At 42.9% G+C, this 21,847-nt stretch overlaps 2 protein-coding genes and 1 pseudogene across 5 annotated transcripts; 1 reads left to right on the plus strand and 2 right to left on the minus strand.

Annotated features, from left to right (window-relative positions):
- Window positions 1-1,681: 1,681 nt before the first annotated feature.
- LOC119281030 (protein REVEILLE 4-like) lies at window positions 1,682-7,288 on the minus strand. Its single transcript, XM_037561681.1, has 9 exons — window positions 7,152-7,288; window positions 7,006-7,063; window positions 6,753-6,921; window positions 6,477-6,578; window positions 6,250-6,381; window positions 6,041-6,162; window positions 5,867-5,926; window positions 3,533-3,677; window positions 1,682-1,821 (listed from the first exon to the last, which is right to left on the minus strand). The coding sequence occupies exons 1-9, from the start codon at window positions 7,286-7,288 to the stop codon at window positions 1,682-1,684; spliced, it is 1,065 nt and encodes a 354-aa protein (XP_037417578.1).
- A 6,781-nt stretch (window positions 7,289-14,069) lies between these two features.
- Window positions 14,070-17,064, plus strand: LOC119275308. 4 transcript variants are annotated; one of them, XM_037556133.1, is made up of 2 exons: window positions 14,070-14,595; window positions 16,100-17,064. In XM_037556133.1, the coding sequence occupies exons 1-2, from the start codon at window positions 14,258-14,260 to the stop codon at window positions 16,134-16,136; spliced, it is 375 nt and encodes a 124-aa protein (XP_037412030.1). In that variant the 5' UTR covers window positions 14,070-14,257; the 3' UTR covers window positions 16,137-17,064. The 4 variants fall into 4 exon arrangements, with proteins under 4 accessions (XP_037412030.1, XP_037412027.1, XP_037412028.1 ...); XM_037556130.1 differs by lacking the exon at window positions 16,100-17,064 and adding an exon at window positions 15,529-16,069 and having other exon boundaries at window positions 14,071-14,595; XM_037556131.1 differs by lacking the exon at window positions 16,100-17,064 and adding an exon at window positions 15,447-16,069 and having other exon boundaries at window positions 14,074-14,595.
- A 3,396-nt stretch (window positions 17,065-20,460) lies between these two features.
- Window positions 20,461-21,847, minus strand: part of LOC119282787 — a 1,809-nt pseudogene continuing 422 nt past the window's right edge.

Below are 21,847 nucleotides of genomic sequence, written 5' to 3' on the forward strand. Positions count from 1 at the left end.
CTTTAAAAAGAAACTTCTTTTCAACTTTTTTTTACTTTGAGAATTCTTCATGAATCTTAAATTCGAAAAAGAACGTTCGGGATTTCAAAAAACTGTTCAAGTTTTTTAGATTTCAATAAATGTTCATGAAATCAAAAAAGTTCATGAATTTTAAAAAAATTCATCGATTCAAAATAGGTTTCTAGATCCAAAAATGTCCACGAATTCAAAAAATGCATTTAAAAAAACTGTTTGTAAATTTCAAAAGGATATTGTAATTCAAAAATGTCATCAATATCAAAAAATGTTCATGAATTTTATAAAATGTTTGTGGATTCAAAAACATGTCCACAAATTCAGAAATATTCATGTGTTTGAAAACTGTTGCAAAAGTTGTTCACAAATTCAGTTGCAAGTTGTAAAAATGTTTACGAGATTAAAAACGGAAAAGAAAAGGGAAGGAGATGGAGAACAATTTAAAAATAGTAAAAAAGAGGGAAAAGAAAAAAAAAGAAAACAGAGAAAAAACGGTTTACAGAATTTCTAGAACCTTTCCAAAAGCGGTGGAAGAAAAAACCAGCGAGCAGACCGCCCCGCTCTACACACCCCCAAGCGGAAGAAAAATGGGCCAACCAAAAAAAGGGTGGATGAGCACGTGGTGGTACACGGTAGGCCGCTACATAACGTCTACGCGCGGATTAGGAGCTGTGCGAAATCACCAATTAAGAAATACTTTTTACAAAGGTCAACCTGGAAGTTTTTTTTCATAGATTTTCATTTATTCAAAATGTTTATCTATTAAACCGTGCTTTTAAATCTCGAACAATTTTTACTGTTGAATTTCTTGCGTCAAAATCTTAAAAACCAGATCTCATGTTGATAGGTTTCGACGAATTTTATTTTTTTACCAAAAAACAGGACGGAAAAAATGAATCAAAAGCAAGTTTTTTTCCTTTCTGAAAAGGCATAACTGTATCTCTCGTGAAAGCAAATCTCCTCCAGGAGAAGCAAATTTATGCCTCTCGTGAAAGAAAGAAAAACATGTTTTTTCTTTTTTTTCCAAGAGGCATAATGCTGAAGCAAATCCGTGCCTATACGAGAAGTAAATCTGTGTCTCTCGCAAAAGGAAAAACATTTTTTTTCTGAGAGGAACGACTGTGCCTCTCATGGAAGCAAATTCGTGCCTCCATGAAAAGTAAATCTGTGCCTCTCCTGAAAAAAAAACATATTTTTTTCCTTTTTCGAGAGGCACAACTTTGCCTCTCGCAGAACCAAGTCCATGCCTCCGCAAGAAATAAATTTGTCCCACTTGTGGAAGGAAGAAAAACGTGTTTTCCCCTTTTTCGGAGAGGCATGATTGTGCCTCTTGCGAAAGCAAATCTGCAAATCTGTGCCTCTCATAAATTTTTTTAAATGCGTTTTACTCATTTTTTCCAAAACCTAAGAAAAATCAGGAAAAAAACGAAAAGCCGATAAAACAAGAAAAATCATCTAAAAGTCAAAAACGCATACAGAAAAGAAAACCAGAGGAATCATCCAGCGCGCGACACGGGTGATAGCTGAGAGCGCGTCAAGTGGCGCGCTCCCGGCCCATCAAAAGTGATCCTTGTGGGGCTGGGGCTCCTCAACGAGTACTCCTTGATTAGTTGCTCCAGGAGCTGTGGGAAAAGAGCAATCTTATCAGGATCAACCAGTAAGCTCATTATAAGACCCTTGGCCATTGTTCGTTCGGTCCGAGATGAAACTTCCATAACTTATTCTGCCCAGCAAATAAAGTGTGCCCAGAAAAATAAACCCCATTCAAGAGCCAAGCCCAACCCGCTTCAGATCTTCCAGAGTGTGCTAACAAAGCATGTGGGAGGCATCGGATTCAGGGATATAGAGCTTTTTAATCTTGCTTTGCTTGCTCGTCAAGTCTGGCGGCTACTTCAGGATCCGGAGTCTTTGAGTGTGTGTGTTCTTCGTGCTCGTTACTACCCTCAGAGCAACATTTTGGTTGCAAGCCTTGGCGCCCGGCCTTCCCAAGTTTGGCGCTCGCTGATGGAGGGGAGAGATGTGCTCGCTTTGGGCCTTATAAAGAGAATCGGGTCGGGGACTGAAACACACATTTGGGAAGACAACTGGCTGCCGCGTGACTTCAAGTTGAGACCTTTATGTTCTATTTCCCCCGCCCCGCCGCCGTTAGTGTCAAAACTCATTGATGCAACATCCAGATCATGGAACGTATAAGTACTGACCGAGAACTTCGTTCAGCCGGATGTGGATGTTATTTTGAACATCCCTTTAAGCACTCGTGTACAACCTGACTTTTGGTCATGGCACTACGATCGTCGGGGAATCTTCACAGTCAAATCTGCCTATAGGATGATAAGTGGAATTAAACACCAGCGAGAGGACTGGCTAGAGCACAGGCCGAGTCACTCGAACACTGAAGCTGAGAGCAGATCATGGCCTCAATTGTGGAAAGTGAAAGTTCTGTCTAAGGTCAAGGTTTTTGTGTGGAGATTAGCACAAATGTCATTGCCTACTGGATCAGTCCGCCACGAGCGTAACATGGCCACGTCACCTGTTTGTGATTTATGCGAAGCGGAGTATGACTCATGGCGACATTCTTTGTTTGAGTGCAGGATGGCATGGTGCGTCTGGGCTCTAGGTGATGAGGAAACGTTGGAACATCTGATTTCCAACAGAAGTGATGATGCACATTTATGGCTATTCTGGCTTTTTGAATCTCTGAATCAGCAAGACCTCACTAGAGTTCTAATCACCATGTGGGCAATATGGTGGGCACGGAGAAGAGCAATCCATGATAATGAATTCCAGAGCCCATTGTCTACCATGTGCTTCATTAACAGGTATCTGCAGGACCTTGAAATAGCATCGAAGCACGATCCCATAGTGCATGGCGGCGAGGCAAAGCCCAGAGGCCGGAAGTGGATCCCTCCTGGCAAGGATGCGGCGAAGATGAATGTGGATGGCGTTGTCTCCAGATCAGGACGATCGGGGGCATGCGCTGTTATCTGCAGGGACAAAGGAGGAAGCTACATTGGCGCATCGGTGGTGGTTTTCGAAGGCCTAGTTGACGCTGCAAGTCTGGAGGCCCAAGCATGCAATGAGGCACTTGCCCTCGCTCAAGATCTTCATCTATCACATGTGATCATAGCGTCAGACTGCCTGCAAGTCGTCTCAGACATCAATGGCGATGCGCAATCATCTTCTTATGCTTGTATCCTCGAAGAGATTAAAGCTAGATCTTTAGACTTTGTTAAAGTTAGTTTTCGTTTTGAAAATAGGGAGGCGAATTGTGAGGCTCGTGCCTTGGCAAAGTAGCCTCGACACTCCCTATTGGTCGACATGTGTGGCTAGGGAACACACCAGACATCATTTGTATCCCGTCAGATTTGGTTGATGAATAAAACCCTAGTTACACCTCAAAAAAAAAAAGCACACTCTGCTACAAAAAATCTCCACAGAACACACGCTGTACTGCACACGTACGGCTAGCCAAGCGCGGCACACAAACACAAGTTCGACGTGAGAATCATGCGCATACCCGGTGTTTTTCCTAGCCAACATGGGAGGACATCCAACTCTGATGGCTCGACACAGAGCATATCCAGGCACGGAGCCTTGCCAAACGCCAAGGCAAAATTATAGAGAGAAATTCTTATATTTCCTATTATCAGTAAAAGACATTTCTCCAAGCTGCACATCACATGCCGGTACCAGTGAGCACATCACACACACAAATTCAGTACTACGACTAGACAGTCTGAACTCTGAAAGAATGCAGGTCCCCTACAAGCAAATCTCAGTCCTGTATCCAAAATCTTCCAAACAAACATTATTATTAGACTATATCTGTATGTCATATCTCTCTGGCCGACCAATGTCTATTCTATTCCAACCTCCCATATCTGGTCTTCAGTGGAACTTTCTTTCTCCCGTGCCATCCATGTCACCTGTACTTCCTTTCTCGGTTAGTTTTCTTCTTTCAGGTTGCACGCACGCACACATGCTCTATAACTGGCCAGACAAGCCTCGCCCGGGGTCTTACCTCGACAGCAGCCGCCTCTGTCGAAACACCACAGAACAAACACCAACAGATGGAAGTCAATTGCCATTATACTACATGGTAACTGAATTATTACTTTCAGTAGTGCAATATTCAGAGAACGGAGGAGAGTTCAGAGAAGGCCACTCACGATTGGCACAAACTGAGGGGCTGTCAGGTTGGTCTCGAGGTTCCTTAGAACCAGCAGGATCTGCACAGCGTGACAGAGCTCTTTTTTTTGACGAAAAGGGGTTTCCCCCCACCCCAACTTTATATAAAGCCAAGGCAAAACAACCAGGCACGGACTTTTAAACAGCGCTCGACGACAGAGAGTAGCTGCCGCAGATATAAAAGGGTTTTAAAGGACTGCCCTATTACAAGCTCTAGGATAGTTCAAACCAAATGGCTTAACAGCAATTACAGCCCAGCGACGTCACATTGGGGAAGAAGCACTAAGATCTCCAAGCAATCCTAAGCAATTCCCCTCTTCGGTGGTCCAAAAGCCTTAAGCACCGGAGAAGTAGCGCACCCTGAGTTTCTGAACATAACACTTTCCATTTCTTGATCGTCGCCCCCAACAGGTCCAAGACACACCGCATATTTCGCCATCTTCGCCCCTGGAAAACAAAATCATTTCGAAGACGCCATAAGCTCCACAAGGCAGCAGCAGAAACAATATTCAAGGCTTCATAATGTTTTCTTCTCCTCCAGAAGGAAGTTAATTGATCAAAAGAGTTAGGAACATCAATCACAGAGATGTCAGCAATTAAATTCCAGACAGATTCAGCAACAATGCAGTCAAAAAACAGATGTTGGATAGTTTCGGGTTCACAGCAAAAGACACAGGACATGTCCTCAACATGCCTACGCTTAGCTAAGTTATCTCTGGTTAAACTTTTGTTGTAATAAATCAGCCAAAGAAAAACATGTATATTCGGGGGAACCTTGATTTTCCATATATCATCTCTAATGACAGAAGGAATCCCTCCAAAGTTTGAAGGAATCCCTCCAAACATGTATGTTCTAACAAGTACTCTGTCAAGTCCTTCTATAAGCTAATTAACTTTGGGAGCTCGAGACAGAGCAAATTCAGGCAAGGGATTCCTTCTGTCATTAGAGATGATATATGAAAATCAAGGTTCCCTAACAAATTATATTTGTAATTAAATTTGCTCTGTCTCGAGCTCCCAAAGTTAATTAGCTTTATAATTTGGTCTTGGCGTTTGGCACGGCTCCTTGCCTGAATTTGCTCTGTCTCGAGCTCTCGAGGAGCCATGCCAAACGCCAAGACCAAATTATAAAGTGGAATTCTTATATTTCCTATTCCCAGTAAAAGACATTTCTTCAAGCTGAGCACATCACACACACACACACACACACACACACAAATTCAGTACTACGACTAGACAATCTGAACTCTGAACGCATGCTGTGACATCTGAGCCAGTCCCCTACAAGCAGATCTCAGTCCTGTATCTAAAATCTTGGAAGCAAACATTATTAGACTATATCTGCATGTCTGGCCGACCAATATCTATTCTATTCCAACCTGCCATATCTTCTCTTCAGTCCTCCAGCCACACTTGGAACGTTCTTTCTCTATCTTTCACTTGTAGTTTTCCTTTCATGGTGCATGCACACTCTATAACTGGCCAGACAAGCCTCGCCCCGGGTCATACCTCGACAGCAGCCGCCTCTGTCCAAACGCCACAGAACAAACACCAACAGATGGAAGTCAATCGCCATTGTACATGGTAAGTTGGTAGCTGAATACTTACCTTCAGTAGTGCAATTTTCAGAGAAGGGAGGGGGAGTTCAGAGTAGATCACTCACGATGGGCTCAAACTGAGGCGCTGTCAGGTTCGTCTCGAGGTTCCTTAGCACCAGCAGGATCTGCTGGGCGTGACGGAGCTCTCTTAGTTTGCAGCAGAGAAGGGGATACTGAATATTGCGAATGATCATACATACTGAAGAAAGTAACTAAAAGTGAAGTACTGAAGCACTGACCGTCTTGACTGTGATGCCATCCATGTCCTTGAGTTTCTGCAGGTGGGCCTCGATACGGCACGGCGTGGCCGGGTCGAATATGTCGCCGATGAACCGGTATACCCGCGTGAAATGCATGTCGTCTGCAAGAACGTACGGCACCAGGAAATTTTGAAATGGGATTCAGAGAACAAATTTAACCATCGTGAGACAAAAGATGACATGTTTACCTGGCGACAATGGGAGCGGAATCGTCTCGTCCTCTGCATCGGCGATGGCCGACGCTTCGCCTGTGCTGCCCGTGCCAGTCCAGTCCATGCCCGTGTCATCGAAGCTCGGCGTCCCCATGAATGAGCTGCCACCTAAGTAAATATGAAACAGAAGTTATAACTATGGTGTTTTCGTTGCAACTCTGTGCGTGCGCGTGTGGAAATGGAAAAAAAGCTCAGAAGAATACCTGGATGTGTTGATGCAGATGGTTCGGTCTGGCTCCCTGCACCTCCATGGCTCACCCAGGCTGAAGTGCCTGAACTGCCCGCCCAGTCCAAGTTCTGCATGTCTGAACCACACACAGAGCACACTCCCATGTTAGATCAATTAAGAAGCAGAGTGAATCAGAGGTTCAGAACGCTGAGCCCAGAAAGTGGAGACGGGAGGCAGAGTCACTTGCCACTGGATGCTGGAAGGTTTCCTGGTCCCGGAAAGCTCCAGCCGATGGAATCCTGAACAGCGCCGGTCGGATAATGCTGCGGCTGTCCGTGCAGCACTGCCGTCCCGTCGGCCGGCGAGGTCTGCTGCCGCGACAGGGCGAGCCTGCGGCTCGGGTGCTGCGGCGGCGGCAGCCCGGCGGCCAGGCCCAGCCTCTGGACCTTGAGGAAGTACTTCTGGGCGTGGCTGCGTATCTGCAGCGCACAATGTTCCATCTCATTTCTTACAATCCTTGCATTTCTCGAATCGTCAGAACGCAAGATTGGCATTGAACTTACCTGCACCGCGGTCTTGGTGCGGACGTGCTCCTCGATCTTTTTCCAGTCGCGGCCGAACCTGGAAAAGCGCACAAAATGGCCAGTTGATTCAGCGAGGAGTCGAAGTTTCAGACTTACTAGCTTGTTCAGAGACGCAGAGTGATCACCTGAGGAGGGCGTCGAGGAAGCGCTCGTGCTCCTCGGGGCACCACCGCTCCCTGGGCCGGGTGATGGTGTAGGGCTTCCTCGCCTTCTTCCCCGGCGACGACGACGACCCCTCGCCGCTTCCTCCCCTCTCCGCCATGATCCACCAGACCAACAGGCTAGCTAGCTAGGTCCCTTGTGCTGCTGGCCGCTCTCGATGCCCAAGCTAGCTAGCGCGACACCGCGTACTTGTATATATAGACTCCGCCACCCACGCACGCACGCGCGCGCGCGGCCCCGCGTAAACCCATTTTGTCCTCTGGGTTTTTTACACTGATCGGCGGCCATTGTTGTGCCACGAGGTGGAGCTATTCTTGGCGGCCAGAGAATTAGGCCGGCGAGGCGAGTAGCGCGTACAGTTGGCGCTTGCATGGATGTGGCGGGGCTGCATGCGGGCTGGTGCAAGTGAGCGGCCGGGCCTCGGTGGTGTCGCCTGACGGCGACGTGGCCTTCCTTGGCGGTGTAGGCGCGGGACAGCGCGTACGGGGACGCTTATCCTATTGCTATCCCTCCCGGGTTCTTTCCGTTTTGGGAGGGCAGAGTCGGCAGCGCACGGTAGGGTTTCGCCGCGCGCGCGGGGGGCAGGCACGGTTCGTTTCTCTTTTTGGCGGGCGGACAGACACGGTTCGGCGCAGAGTCCACGACACGAGACTGGCCGCCGACGAACACGGCGACGTGGCCTCTTCCTCTCCTTGCGTCCTCCTCCTCGACCAGGTGTAAGCAGCCGAGCGCCTCCGAACCTTCTTCCAATATCCAGCTTCGCCGAAAACATGTCCATCCATTTCAAAATAAATGTCTTAACTTTATACTGTATTAATTTTAAAATAAAATTGTCTTAACTTTGTACTCCCTCCGTCCAGGTGTATTGGGCATCTTAGCGATTTTAGAATTTTCAAATGAGTAAGACGCGAAGGAATTAAATCAGCCTCGTATCACTCCCGTGCCTCGTTCGCTTCACCCTCATGCACAAGTTTTCAATCTTATGGGCAATAACTCTGGTTGCATGCGTTTCGTGCTGCATGTTGATTGGTAAGGTGAAGGAATTGCAATCAATTAGCTCAGCTTACAAGATTTTTAATGCTAATTATATCCAATAAAACGGTCAATCCAATCACACCTAGATCATGGTGCAGCTCCTTAGGCGCCCAATACATCTGGACGGAGGGAGTACTGTATTAATTTTAGAATAAAATTGTATTATTAAACTTGAGTTGTTTATTCTGAGACTATGTTGCCTGGTGTCTGGCTTTACCGCGGTCGGTCTAACACGCGCTTATTCACTGCGGTGTCACGCCAAGCTCGATCGAGTCGGCAAAGATATACCTCGCGTCAATTCGGCCGGTGCAACCAAGCCTTGTCTTTTCAACGCGTCCCTCGGGCCGCGGTAAATGGTTAGGTACAAAGGGTCCCATCACCCCCTGGACAAAGCTAGCTACGTGCCAGAAAGGGGCTTGTTTTTGGCGCCAAGCCGACACCGAGAGGTGATACAGCTGATGAACTGGTACACACGTACTTGCGTTTACGTGCCATGTCCTCATCAGAGAATCCCAGGATGGAACAGCACGTCTTACACGTTGTCGATCGGGTTTGGCCGGCGAACCAATATAGCTCATGTGTTCGTCGTGACGGCCGTGCGGCGAGCCGGCCGGAGTTTAGGGCACGTGCACGTTTCTATTCAGCACGTACGTTCGGGTAAGGAATGGTTTGAGCAGGATTAATGTCGCTCGCATCACGCACGTGTTTCTAATGGCAGGAAGATATGCAGGCATGCAAGAACGGAGGAACCCCAAAAAAAAGATGCATGTGCGAGTTTAAGTTTTCTAGGGGTATTGTGAGTTTAAGTGAATTAATAACCTTGAACGTTCGATTTTTATTTTATTTTTGGGCACAACACTTTAAGTTTTATGATTAATGTTCATGGGAATATAAAAGGGATCATGGGGCTGGCCAAGCCATGTAAGCAAACACCTTTTTACCGGTTCTGGTATATACCGGCGCTGCATCCACCGTCCAAATACTTTATGATCTGTGCCTAAGCGAGACCATTAATGTGTATAACCCATATTCGTGGCAGCCCATCTCTCATATTCTCTGCAAAAACGTACGACTAGGTCCATTAGAAGTGCATGCATATAGCAGAATAAAATATATTGTCTCTCTCCGCTCCCGCGCAACAAACATACTTTTATTCATACATATGAGTGAAATCAGTTTTCTAAAAGAAGTGAAATTGGTATTTTGAATTGAGTGAAACCTGTTTTCCATACATATGATTTTTTTTTCTGAAATAAGTGAAATAGGGTTTTCGAATTCAGTGACACCAATTCTATGAATTGAGTGAAATCATTGTTTGAATGAGTGAAATTGTTTTCCAAACGAGGAAATATAATTTTTGAAACGAGCGGAATCTGTTTTATGAAGCGAGCGAATTTGTTTAAATGAGCGAAATAAATTTTGAAATTGATGAAAGAGTCAAAAGCACTTTTATGAAATGGCGGAACAATCTTATGTTTTATGAAAGTTATTTCAAAGATAATTGAAATAAAAAAACAAAAATAGTGAAATGTCTGAAATAGGTTATTTAAAATATGTGAAATTGACTATTTCAAACACGTCTAAATTTTAGCGTTGCAATCCACGTATTTCACTCAAAAAATATAGTGTGTTTGTCAAGTTGCCTATTCCACAGCGTCAAAATATGTGAAATTGGTTATTTGAAATATGAGAATTTGGTTGTTTCACTGTGCGGAATTTATTATTAAGAATATATTAAACTTCTATTTCACTAATATATCAAATATATCCGTGTCTTTGTGAGTTCCATATTCCAGTTTGTGAAGACGAGCGAAACACTAGAATTTTTTTTGATAAAATAGTTAAGCAATCTAATGTTTTATGAAAGTGATTTCAAAGATAATTGAAATATATAAAATAAAATATATTTCAAGCATATCCAAAATTGATCTTGTTCTGAAGGTCTTGTCACCGTGAATTCAAATATACAAAAAGTTGCATTTGGTTCAAAAAATATGAATTATTAAAACATGAGGATGAAAATAAAATGCATGTCTTATGTATGGCGTTAGAGAATGCATGCATGCATCGTTCTCTCCACTCTAACTCTCTCTCTCTCTCTCTCTCTCTCTCTCTCTCTCTCTCTTTCTTTCTCTCTCTTTCTTTCTCTCTCTTCTGTAAAAGCTGACAATATTTGACACTAGTACATGTATTGCTATGTGTATTGCTAGTACAAAATAGAGTATAAAATCAGCACAGATCTTGACAATAGTGCCGGATGGTGGATTGCACACCAGTACATGCCGGCACCGGTAAAATTACTTATTTGAAGCCATATATGCCTTCCTTCTCATGGACAAAATTACAGAGAGTAAAGGTAGGCCTAGCAGCTACAATCTCTTTGATGATTGCTTCATACTTCCCTCTTGTCAAGGCATCAACGTCACTGATTCTATATTAGGCACCAAAATAAATGTTGATGATCTTTCATCTTGGAACAATTTTGTAAATATTGTGTCACCGACGCACTTTAAGTGAACAAATTATGTTTGTATATTTACAAGTCAAGAGGTGAATATTATTCTACAATGATAAAAATGGTATTTGTATGGTACCCTAACACATTTATTTTTTCCTTAAATTGTTAGTCGTATGGTAATCCCTAACACATTAATATGTTCCTTGAAATTTTTAGTAGTGGAAATGCACTGGTGATGACCAGTAATCTCAATCATGTTACAACTATAAGTTTCACTATCTTCATATTGTATTCCCCAAGCAATGTCGACACTATACGTGAGAATGGGCAGCCCAAACCTGGCGGTCCGTGCTCGGGCTCCTCTTTGTCATCCAAACTCCAACATAAAATATGAAAATAGCTATTACCGGATTTTCCAATTTGGCACTCAAAATAGAACTCATCCGGTACCTTCCTCCATCCCCCTATCTATACCTACTAATAAAAGAAATAGGTATTCTTAATTCGTCATGCTATTGTAGAAAACCTCATGATATTTCCGACGTTAAACCCGCAATACATATCAAATATTTTTTTTTTAAAATACTCATATCGTCTAAACCGTAACTCCAAATTTAACATGTTATATATGGAATTTGATTAGAAAAATATGTAGAATCTAAATATGATGTTATTTTATCTGTAAAATTTAAAAGAAAAAAAATACTATATAGGCTGCAATGTTAATCAACAATGCATTATCCGTCTTTTCTTCATACCGATATTGATTCAGATTGGGGATGAATACCTAAGCAAAATCAGGATTGGACATGAAATTGAAGATAAATTTGCTAGAGGCACACAATAAATAAGTACATGCATGAAAAGAAATAAAAGACGGACCCAATAAAGATGGGATGTCCGCTATAAAATAAATAAAAGAGAAAATGCAGAGGAGATCGGATAAAGATGAGATGTTGCGCTATTCTCCTATATATAAGAAGAAAAAAGAGAGGACATGCATGAAAAAAAGTAAAAAGGAAGCATGCATGACAAAAAATAAAATAAAAGACAAGTTTGATAAGATATAAATATTGATGATATAGGGACCAATACCTATGACTTGTATGGCAAGAAATAGTGATTAAATAGGGGCGCAAGTACCTGCGTCAACAGGAGACCATACAAAATTGTTCTTTTGCAGACAAAAAAAAATCTCCTTTTATGATTAAAAAATCTTGTATCTTTTTAGCAACCTTTTTAACAAACCTTCATGTATTTAAGAAATAGCTACAAATTCTCAGATTATAGAATATTTTTTGTAAATTAAGAGCTTATGGTATTTTTCTCTCCCGTTGCAACGCACGGGCCTTTTTGCTAGTGTCTCACTTATAGCGAGATGTATATTTTTAATTGAGCATTTGAAAAAATGTGAACAAGTATTTGAAAAATATTAATCATGCATTTAAAAAATGTTAATAAAGCATTTTAAAAACAAGAAAATGTGTATAGAAAAATTTTGGTCATGTATTAGAAAATGTTTATCTTGCATTTGAAACAAAATCTAATCAAGCATGTGAAAAATACTAAATGTGTATAGGAAAAAAATCGACCATGTATTAAAAGAAGGTTAATCAAGCATTTGAAAATGTTAAAATGTGTGCAGAATTTTTTATGACCATTTATTAAATAAATTTAAATCCAAAGTACTAATTAGCAATTTGATAAATGTTTAAAATGTGGATAGAAAAAAGTTGATAATGTATTAAAAAATGTTAAACATGTATTTAAAAAGTGATGAACATATATTAGAAAAATGTTCTGCACACATATGAAAAATATAGAATGAAAACCAAACGAAACAAAGGAAAGCAAAAAAAATAACGCAAACCTAAAATGAAACAAATGAAACAAAAAAAAGAAAACAGAAGTAACAAGTGCAAAGGAAAGGAAAGAAATGAATACCCATAAAAACGAAAGAATACTTTTGAAAACCAAGAAAGTAAGAAAACCGTAAAAGAAGAAAAATGGGAAAGAAAAGAAAAACTGAAATAAGCATGAAAGAAACAGAGAGAAAGAAAAACCAATAAAATGAAGTACAACAACAAAACAAAGAAATCAAAAGAAAACCAGAGGCACCTTCAAAAAAAAAAAACAGAGAAGAAATAAGAAAACCAAACAAAAAAGAAAAACGAACAAACGAGTAAACATGTTATTGGCCGCCGTATAAGTGTGCGCCAGGAAAGCATTCAGGCGAGACGGATGCTAGTCTCGCTGCGTGCATACCTGGCGCATATCCCCTCCTGCGAACACACTTTCAAAAGGCTGCCCCATGTAAACTTTCATTTCAACCGGTTTTGCGAAACTTCCAGACAGATTTTCTATTTCTGTGTTTTTACTCGGTTTTGTCATTTGTTCTCCCTTTTTTATTTTTTTATTAATGTTTTTGATTTTTCTTCAAAAAATAATTCAAATATGTGACAGTTTTTAAATTCAATTGTATTTGTTTACATTCGTGTTTCCTTTAAAAAGGAACATTATTTCAAATTGTTGGATATTTTTAAGATTCCTGAACATCTTTTAATTTTATGAGTATTTTAAAATTCATGAGTTATGTTTCAAAAATTTGAACAGTTTTTCATAGTGGCATTTTTTAAAGTAAAATTCAAGTAATTTTTCTGAATTCACAAAAATTTTCAATTCATGATATTTTTAAAGCCAACATTTTTAAAATTCTTGAGCATTTTTTCTTTCAAATCTATTACTCCCTCCGATCCATATTAAATATAGAAAAATTTTGTAACCAGCAGGTGGAGTGTTTTTCTTTCATATGATACAAGTGAACTAGGAAAAACACGAGCAAGTGATCGAGCGAGTGTACCAAACGGACAGAGTGACTCCTACTGAGCGGCATGGGAGCGCTCCCGCTCTAATTCGTCGCTGGTGCCGAATAGGACCTCCCCTGCCCACAAACCTTTTATTCAGAAAATACGCATGTTAATATATTTCAACTTTTATTAAATAATTAGTTCATTTTTTTATGTTTAGGCTGGGCTGGGCTTGGGTTTAGTGTTTCCAGGTTGGGCCTGTTGTGATGCCCGTCCGAGTCGAGCGCGGTCAGCCCTAGTCGGCATGATATTTCCTCCTTCTAAAAAAAAGGAGTCGGCACGATATTTCAGGTTCTCCATCCCTTCTTCGTTTTGCTAAAATGAAATCCCTTCTTCCTTTTTCACGGGTAGGTTTCCAAGCGAAGAAATGAACGGTTTTCTCGCAAAGTAGAGCATCCGGAGAAGATTGGGGAATCCTGGAAAGGCGCCAGCGACCGACCGCCGACTGTCTCGTAGCCATCTCGAAAGCTCCCGTCAGAGAAGACACGCGGTGCCGCCTTCTCTTCCGGAGGCATCCACCAGCTTTCCACTCCTTCCCATGGCCACAAAAGCAAAGCGCGCACTGGCCGCCCACGTCTCTCCTCCGGTCCTCCTCCATATAACGCCGCTGCCCGGCACACAGCAGATACGGAACACATGACCACACGCATAGCTGAGGGAAGCCAGGCACGCAGTAGATCCCAGACCACACGTCCCAAATTAAGCTCCGATGGACGAGGGCAAGTATCAGCAGGGCTGGCTCGCCGTCGGCCTGCCGCCGGCGCCGGTGCTCGCCGTCACCGGCATCGTGACCTTTTTCCTCTACCTTTCGTGGCAGATGGATGAGTTCGAGGAGCAGCTGTGCCATCGCACCCAGGCAGGCTTCTGGGTGCTCATGGTGCTGGGACTCCTCGCCCTGGGCGTGCTCGCGCAGCATGTGCTGTTCGACGGAGAGGGGAGGGTCGCCGTGCCCGCGGCATGGCGAGGCCAGCCCGAGGGCGGCTCCGGCACGTCGCCGTGGGGCGTCGCGGCCCTTGTGGCTCTGCTGCTGGTGCTTGTGTCTCACAGGTCCGACTTCCAGATATTCAAGCCCCCGGGGTTTAGATGAGCATGCTTTTTTTTTTCTCGATGGAAAGCTATGTATCCCGATGCAGATAGCTATGATATACTATTATTATATACATAAATTAGTAGAAGGTGTTTTTGCACGTCTGCATGATCAAGCAAAATAACATAAATAAAAAAGAATTACTCCCTCCGTCCCCGGAAATTGCTTTTTGGAGGTCGGGAGCATGGAGGCCTTCAAATGCAAAATTCAAAATTTATGAAAATTCATACTTTTACATTTCAAAAAATTCTGAAAAAAACTACGAAGATAGATGAAGGCAGAGTGCAAGTGCGTAAATTTTCAGGACGAAATGCCTTGCAAAAAAGACAAATCTGAGCCTTTTTAACACATAATATCATCTCCACAAACCAGTAATTTGTCTATTTTGTATAGGTCGCATTTCAACGTATTTCATTCTAAAATTTTACACACACGCGTCACATCCTTATTTATTTGTACAATTTTTCAGAATATTTTGAACCCGATTTTTTTGAATTTTGAATTTTTAAAAAAGTGGGCCTCCATGAAAGACGACAGACAAAATGTCATTCTCCTCCATCCCATAATATAATATAAGATGTAAATATTGGATCTAATACATTTCAAATATAATCGGTATATAATTGGAGAAATTTGTGATTGACGTTGTGTCCAATGAAAGAATGTTTATAGTCTGGGTGAAAGCGAAGGATGAGCCAAAGGAGACGATATAATTCCCATGCGGGATCTATTATTGGGGATCTATGGGGCATCTTTTTAGGGTTGTACATCGGTTAGAGGGACAATTATTTGGCTTGATGGCTGGGCGCAGATCTTCATATATTCCGTGTGCGGTGATCAAGATGGAGTGGCGTGCCATCTACAGTATTGACGATGGCGAGTCTTGGCGGCAGGGTGCAGCGGGGGCTAGATGCTGGATACCGTTCAATGGGCGCGTGCAGGAGGCAGGCCCTGTTTAGCATTGCGGTGGCTTCAACGGCAGAAGGGTCTAATAAGATCAGTGCATTGATTGATCCTAAAGATGGGACTGCGAAAGAAGGTGGCGGCAGATTCTACAGCATGTGCATGTGGTGCACATTGAGGGTGTGCTTGACCGGTTGGTGCTTCCGGCTAGCTGGCGGGCGGCTTGGTGAGGCCACCGATTTTTTTGGTGTGTGTGACGCACGGTCAGGGCACATCATCAATCTTGTAGTAGGGCGACAATTTTGCGAGGAAGGTGATTTTGGATTGATCTATGTATTTATTTTATAAGATCTTATTAAATAATCCAATAAAGATGGTTGTGTGCATCGCTCAATGCAGAAGTCGGGGGGTAATCCTTGTTTTCCAAAAAATAGTGTAGACATGCAAAAAAGATAGTGTAGAAATGCAAATTCTTCATGATCTGAAAAATGTTTGCTTTGACTTTGAAATATTATGTGAAGCCTTATATCAGTTTTATGCATGTGTGATATGTATTATCAGATTGAGCTTGTTGTTGAATTTGGCAATTGGTGCATGATGAGGGTCAGAATGGTAGGAGGAACTCCTGTCTAGATGCAGAAAAAGCATAAGGCTGGAGATGAAGCTGAGTTCATGGGTGAAAACAAGTGAAATGACTTCCATTTCGTGGTCTTATTTGAGGAAGGGGCAGTTATAATGCCAAATTTTGACACGGTCATGCTCAATACTACTAAATTCTCCTCCATCTCACAAGTAAATCAATATCAAAGCTCATAAGATCTTGGTGGTGAAAATAAGGATTTTTTTTGGAGAAGTAAACTGGGGGAGAAGATGTATGTGTCAAAGAGAATGTCATTGGAGAAGGTGGTAAAAAAGTGATGAACTAGATCTGGTGTTTGATTCTGGCGCAGTCGGGAAAGGTTGCATTTCTATTAGGAGGAAGGGGAAGATGAGATGAAGTCACAAGAATCTTTAATACCAAGTTCGAGAAGGCACGGGCTGGGGAAAGCTGGAGCAGCAAATGGGTCCAATGTTGTAACTGTTAGAAGATACGAAAGGGTCAAAGGCCAGAAAGATGGTAACATGATTGCACTTGCTATGCGGAGGGAAACCTCTAAAAACAATACACCATAAAAGCCAAGAGAAAGGAAGAATTGAGTAGGTGACCCTGATGATCAACAACGTGGTGCAAGACGACTATGTAAGGAGCCATGGTTGGAATCCGTCACAGATGCATGATCACTTGTTGATAGGGCATGTTGCCTAATTTGGTCTTCAAACCTTCTTCTTGATGTAAGGGTGATGTGATTCAGAGGCTTTTCTAACTCCGTTGTAGTTGTTAAGTAGGAGCAAAGTTTTAAATAGTTGGCTATGGAAAATAGCGGTAGAAGTGTTAGTGTGCTAAATGGCATTAAATGACTTAGCATGATGCTCTTACAAATGCTACATGGCGCTATTTAAAACTGTGAGTAGGAGTGATGCTTGGATGAAGTTTCACTGTTTTAAGTTTCCTTGTTGCATGCAATGTTGTTTTTATGTTTGGATTTGAGTGTTGTAAGAAAACCATCAATTTCTTAATAAAATCAACGAGGAAACTCCTTCTTTCAATTTTTTTTATAAATGACATCAATACAAAAGTCTACAAATCATTACGGAAGTCACCCAACAAAAGGAAGATTTTGGGAATGGACTCCTAGGTTTACGGATTCTATCCATAGAAAAATTTCTCTTTGCTATGACATTATAGAATTATAATATATTGCATGTTTCAGTTCTTTTACTACTTTTAGAAGCATATAAAAATGCATACCCCTTTTCTACATCCCATTTGTACACAAGTTCATATGCAAGCTTGACAAACATTGTTACTTGGGTTTAGTCTCCTAATTACGCATGACATGAGCTTGAGAATTTGTAGGTATCACATCGAAGCTTCTAATTTTAAACAATGGCGTCTTGTGTTTGATTTCATTGTCTAGTCTCTAAATATTTTAAACTCCCACTAAATGGAACATCGTGATGCATTGAGGTACCTTCCACGTTCATGGCCCCACATGGCAGGGAGCGGATTGATTGTGCAATGTGGCTGGTCCTATTCGCACGTGAACTTGGGGGCTCCTATGGCGATCCATGAACAAATCCTAAAGAGTCTGTCTTTTTCCCATTGGTTTTAGGCCCCTCCGAATGCTCCACCTTGTAAGGGTGTTAAGGTTGCAACTAGGCAAAACATCTGATGTTGCATGTTCATTAAGGAGAGAGAGAGAGAGTAGTATGATGACCTCAGAAAGAAATGGTGCTAAGCACATGTACCTAGGTGGGAACTCAATTCAGAATCTACACCTAATTAAACGAAGGGAGCTTAGCAACAAAAGACTAAGCACTAATGCATTCAAGATTTTTGTTGCTAAGACATTTAATACAATTAGCACCTCTTCTAGGTACTCATGCATTAGAAAAGGCCTTAGCAAGGTTCTAGAACCTCCCTTGGACTGTGTTTTTGCTTTTCCTTATTTTAATTCGTCTATATTTTGAATTTGTGCACATTTTATGAAATCTTAAAAAAAATGAATTCCAAGAAAAAAATCAAACTTGTGAACATTTTCTTAAATTCGGAAACACTTGCTGAAATCTGAGAACATTTTTCAAATCGAAAGAACTTCTTTTGAAATTCACAAAAAAAATCTAAAATCATGAACATTTTTTTAATAATTCATGAACATTTGGAAATTTTTGAACTTTCTAAAAAGAAGGTAATTGCATCGGTGGTGCCTAAACTTGCCATACATGTTCAGTTTAGTGTCTAAACTTGAAAAATACGCCGAACTGGCCCTAGAACTTGGCACACGCCTGTAAATACGGTGTTAATCTAATATGTAGCTGTATAGTGCGTTGACATGGCATCGTATTTGTCTGACGTGGCATGGCGCCCACTTGTAGCGACAAGACTTTATCACTTGAATAATATATATATCTCTCTAATGGGCCCCATCTGTCAGTATACAAGGAAAATTAAAATTTAAAACATTACACGACGGAGTCGAACCTGTGACCTGCAGCTCCAAGACAAGCTGCGTTGACCAGTACACGAACAACATTTCTATACAAACTTTGCAATCTTTAACAAAGGAATTGTAAATAAAAAGACTTGTGTTGCTTAGATGGACTACAACCAGTGGCCCATTTAGCACGTGTTTTTCTTTTCTAAAGAAATGTAAAACTTCTCTAAATGTTAGTCATAATAATAAAAGTTAGATTCACATATTCATGCGTTATTAATAATTAGAAATGTTTGTATTCACTATTTTTTTTAAATATTCAATGAACATTCTTATATAATCCATGACAACTAATATATGCAGACTAAAAAGGACCAGAGGGAGTAGGGTAAAACCATAGGCCAATATTTGGCAATTGTTGATACCCCGGGTCCCTCGGGTACAGGGACCTGCTCCTCGTAATGGTGAGAGGGGTTTTAGACACACAGGGTCTCTAAACTCACGGACTTCTGGGTAGCCGGAGTCCCCAGATCACAAGAGGAAGGTTCTCTAGATAGGCCGACTCTCGCGGATAGTGAATCCATGGGTCCCTAGAGTGGGTTTTATCCTACTAAATACCAATGGCACCCAAAGTCCCTACTCTGGGCACTCAGATGGCGCTAAAGAGCCTGGACACCAGGGCAAATAACCTGGGCACCCAGGTTCCCCTCCAGAACAACGGTCAATTTGGCCCCTGTTCTACCACCTCTCAACTCCAACATTTGACTTGAGCTTGCTCTACTCTTCCCAAACCGTAAAAGATCGATTACTTCCTGTCCCTCCACCCAAACACTTTGATTCTTTGGGGTCTGAAAAAATTTCACTCGACATACACTTCCACAAGACCCGCTCGTGATTTCCCAACTCGTTCTTCACCAACACTTGTTACTCTTGGAGATTTGGGTTCTCATTAACTCCTTAAGTTCAAGAATATCACATGAACAAGATTTGATCCATAAAAGTACTTATCACACGAGGTACATCATACAATTCAACTAATCATCAATGCAAAAGATCTTAATCATGGTGGCAATTCTTACGATCAAGAAGAGATACATGACACATAGCTACTAGCACAAATCGGTAGCCTTGAATGGGAACTACTCCTAGATCGCCATGAGAGCAACAATAGTTGATGTACAGGTTGAAGATGAAGGTTCACCCCTCTGTAGAGTGCCAAATCAGAGAGAAAACGAAGATCGCCTCAGAAAAGCGACGTGGACACGCCAAAAAAATCATCGGTAATTAAGATAGGAGTTTGGCGGTATATAAAGACTATCGGGCACCGGATCCACATGGGAGGATGCCCCAGGCTGTAGACGCCCAGAGGCCCAGGGCACCATCGCTAGCTGCCTACACACCTGAGGAGGCCCTTGGGGCCGGGCCTTGGCTCCTGGATCTTCTTTTGATGTGAAACTGCGCGAACTATTTTTGAACTATTTTTTCTCCGATTTTATAGGGATTTTCCTGAAAGTGAAAAAAGACAAAAAAATAGGAACTAACACTTGGCACTTGATTAATATGTTAGTCCAATAAAAGTTGATACAAAGTATGTCCGAAGTGTATGTAATTGATAGCAATATAGCATGAATCATATAACAATTATAGATATGCTTGAAATGTATCAAGGAACAATCGACCCACGACATTATCGATCTTGTTTATTTTGAACTGCTTCTTCTGCCACCTCCAGGCACCCCGTTAACTCCTCGACAGTGAGTGTGTCGAGGTCGACGAGCATCTCGATTAACAGGGCAATCTGCGAGTACTTCTTAGAATCAACGGATAGGAACTTACGGACAATGCACTTCTCCCGGGTCGTCTGGTTGAGCTGCACCATTTGCACCATCATGCTCGTGATGCGAATGGCAAAGTTTCCACCATCTCGCAGTTGGTGAATCGGATGTCACTGTAATGCTTGGACAGTGTCGCGAGCGTGGTCTCATAGACGTGTGCCACTCCAAGGCGATCGTCCTCAGGGTGTCCCAGGTGTCCTTGGCCGTGGGCTTGGTGGTGAGTATCGTCATTATTTCCAGTGGAACACCATGGAGGACTACCTTATGGGCTAGCCGGCCGTCGCTTCGGGATGGTGGTGCCAACCTCGATCGCCTCCCAGTGGCGCTCGAGCATCACTTGCATCAGGAGGGCCCAATGTTTGTAGTTGGTACATGTGGGCATGGGACAGGGTATGCCTCCCCCACCCTCGCACACCACCCGAGTCTTCACGATCCACCATGACTCTTCGTCGGCACTAGTGATCTTAGCTCACGGTGTTGCCGAGGGGGCTTGTTTGGTCGTCTCTCATCACGCAAGAAGGCTTCAATGCCAATTGCGGCAATCTCCTCTCACACACAAACGGCTCACACTCGCTCGATGAACACGAAGAACAAAGAGACACAGAGAGTTTTCTGCAGCGCGTGCAATTGCGACTTTTCTTATTTTTTTCACCTCCTTTTATTCTGGTATACAAGGGAAACTTGCAACGCCCACGGCCCCGACAGGTTCGTGACCATCTCACGAACAGATCCAGCGCGCCACGGAAATCGCTCAAAGTAGTTGAGCCTACCAGCAAAAAACATTAACATAAAAAAGGCTTGTCATGGCAGCCGAAAAACAACCCATGGCTGAATGTTGCCATGGCAGAGAAACTAGACGCACATACAAGATTTATTCTAACACTAGTGGTGTGACGGTGGTGGGGGGAGACGGAGACAGGATGGTCCGACGCCCGAGGAGGCTGCAGCGGAGCCGTCGTGGCCGTTGGGGTACTTGCGCTTCTTGTTGTTCATCCAGTTCCTGAAGATGTTCTTGCTGACGCCGATGTCGTGGCACATTGCTTCGATGATGTCCTTGTCGCGCTTCTGCAGACTCCACCCCAGGTGCTCCGACAACTCCTGCATCCGCAGCTTCTGGTCGGCGGTGAACATTGTGCGAGACCGCTTCCTCTCTGACATAACCCCATGGGGCGGTGGCGCCGTCGCCGGTGAGCGCTGGACGGTGAGCCTCTGGATCTGCAGTGCCCCTAGTGGGCGACTGTGTCGCGCACAAGAGATGTACGGTGGCGGCTGCTGCGCCACCCGCGCCGGATGATACGCGGGTGGAGGCTGCAGTGGTCGGTACACGGAGAGCTTGTCGTCATACTCCGTGCCTTCCGAGTCGTACTCTGTGGCATGCGAGTCATACTCCGTGCCATCCGAGTCGGTGTCAGAGTCGACACCCGGGAGCCGGTCCTCCA

This window comes from Triticum dicoccoides, chromosome 3B (genome assembly GCF_002162155.2).
Source record: "Triticum dicoccoides isolate Atlit2015 ecotype Zavitan chromosome 3B, WEW_v2.0, whole genome shotgun sequence".
NCBI lineage: Eukaryota > Viridiplantae > Streptophyta > Magnoliopsida > Poales > Poaceae > Triticum > Triticum dicoccoides.

Coding starts and splice junctions, on each gene's coding strand:
- LOC119275308 (XM_037556130.1), top strand. CDS start 14,258: ATGGACGAGGGCAAGTATCAGCAGGGCTGGCTCGCCGTCGGCCTGCCG. Junction 14,596..15,528: donor CTGGTGCTTGTGTCTCACAG/GTCCGACTTCCA, acceptor TCTTGGCGGCAG/GGTGCAGCGGGGGCTAGATG.
- LOC119281030 (XM_037561681.1), bottom strand. CDS start 7,288: ATGGCGGAGAGGGGAGGAAGCGGCGAGGGGTCGTCGTCGTCGCCGGGG. Junction 7,064..7,151: donor TTCCTCGACGCCCTCCTCAG/GTGATCACTCTG, acceptor GCGCTTTTCCAG/GTTCGGCCGCGACTGGAAAA. Junction 1,822..3,532: donor TTGGCTAGGAAAAACACCGG/GTATGCGCATGA, acceptor ATGCTTTGTTAG/CACACTCTGGAAGATCTGAA.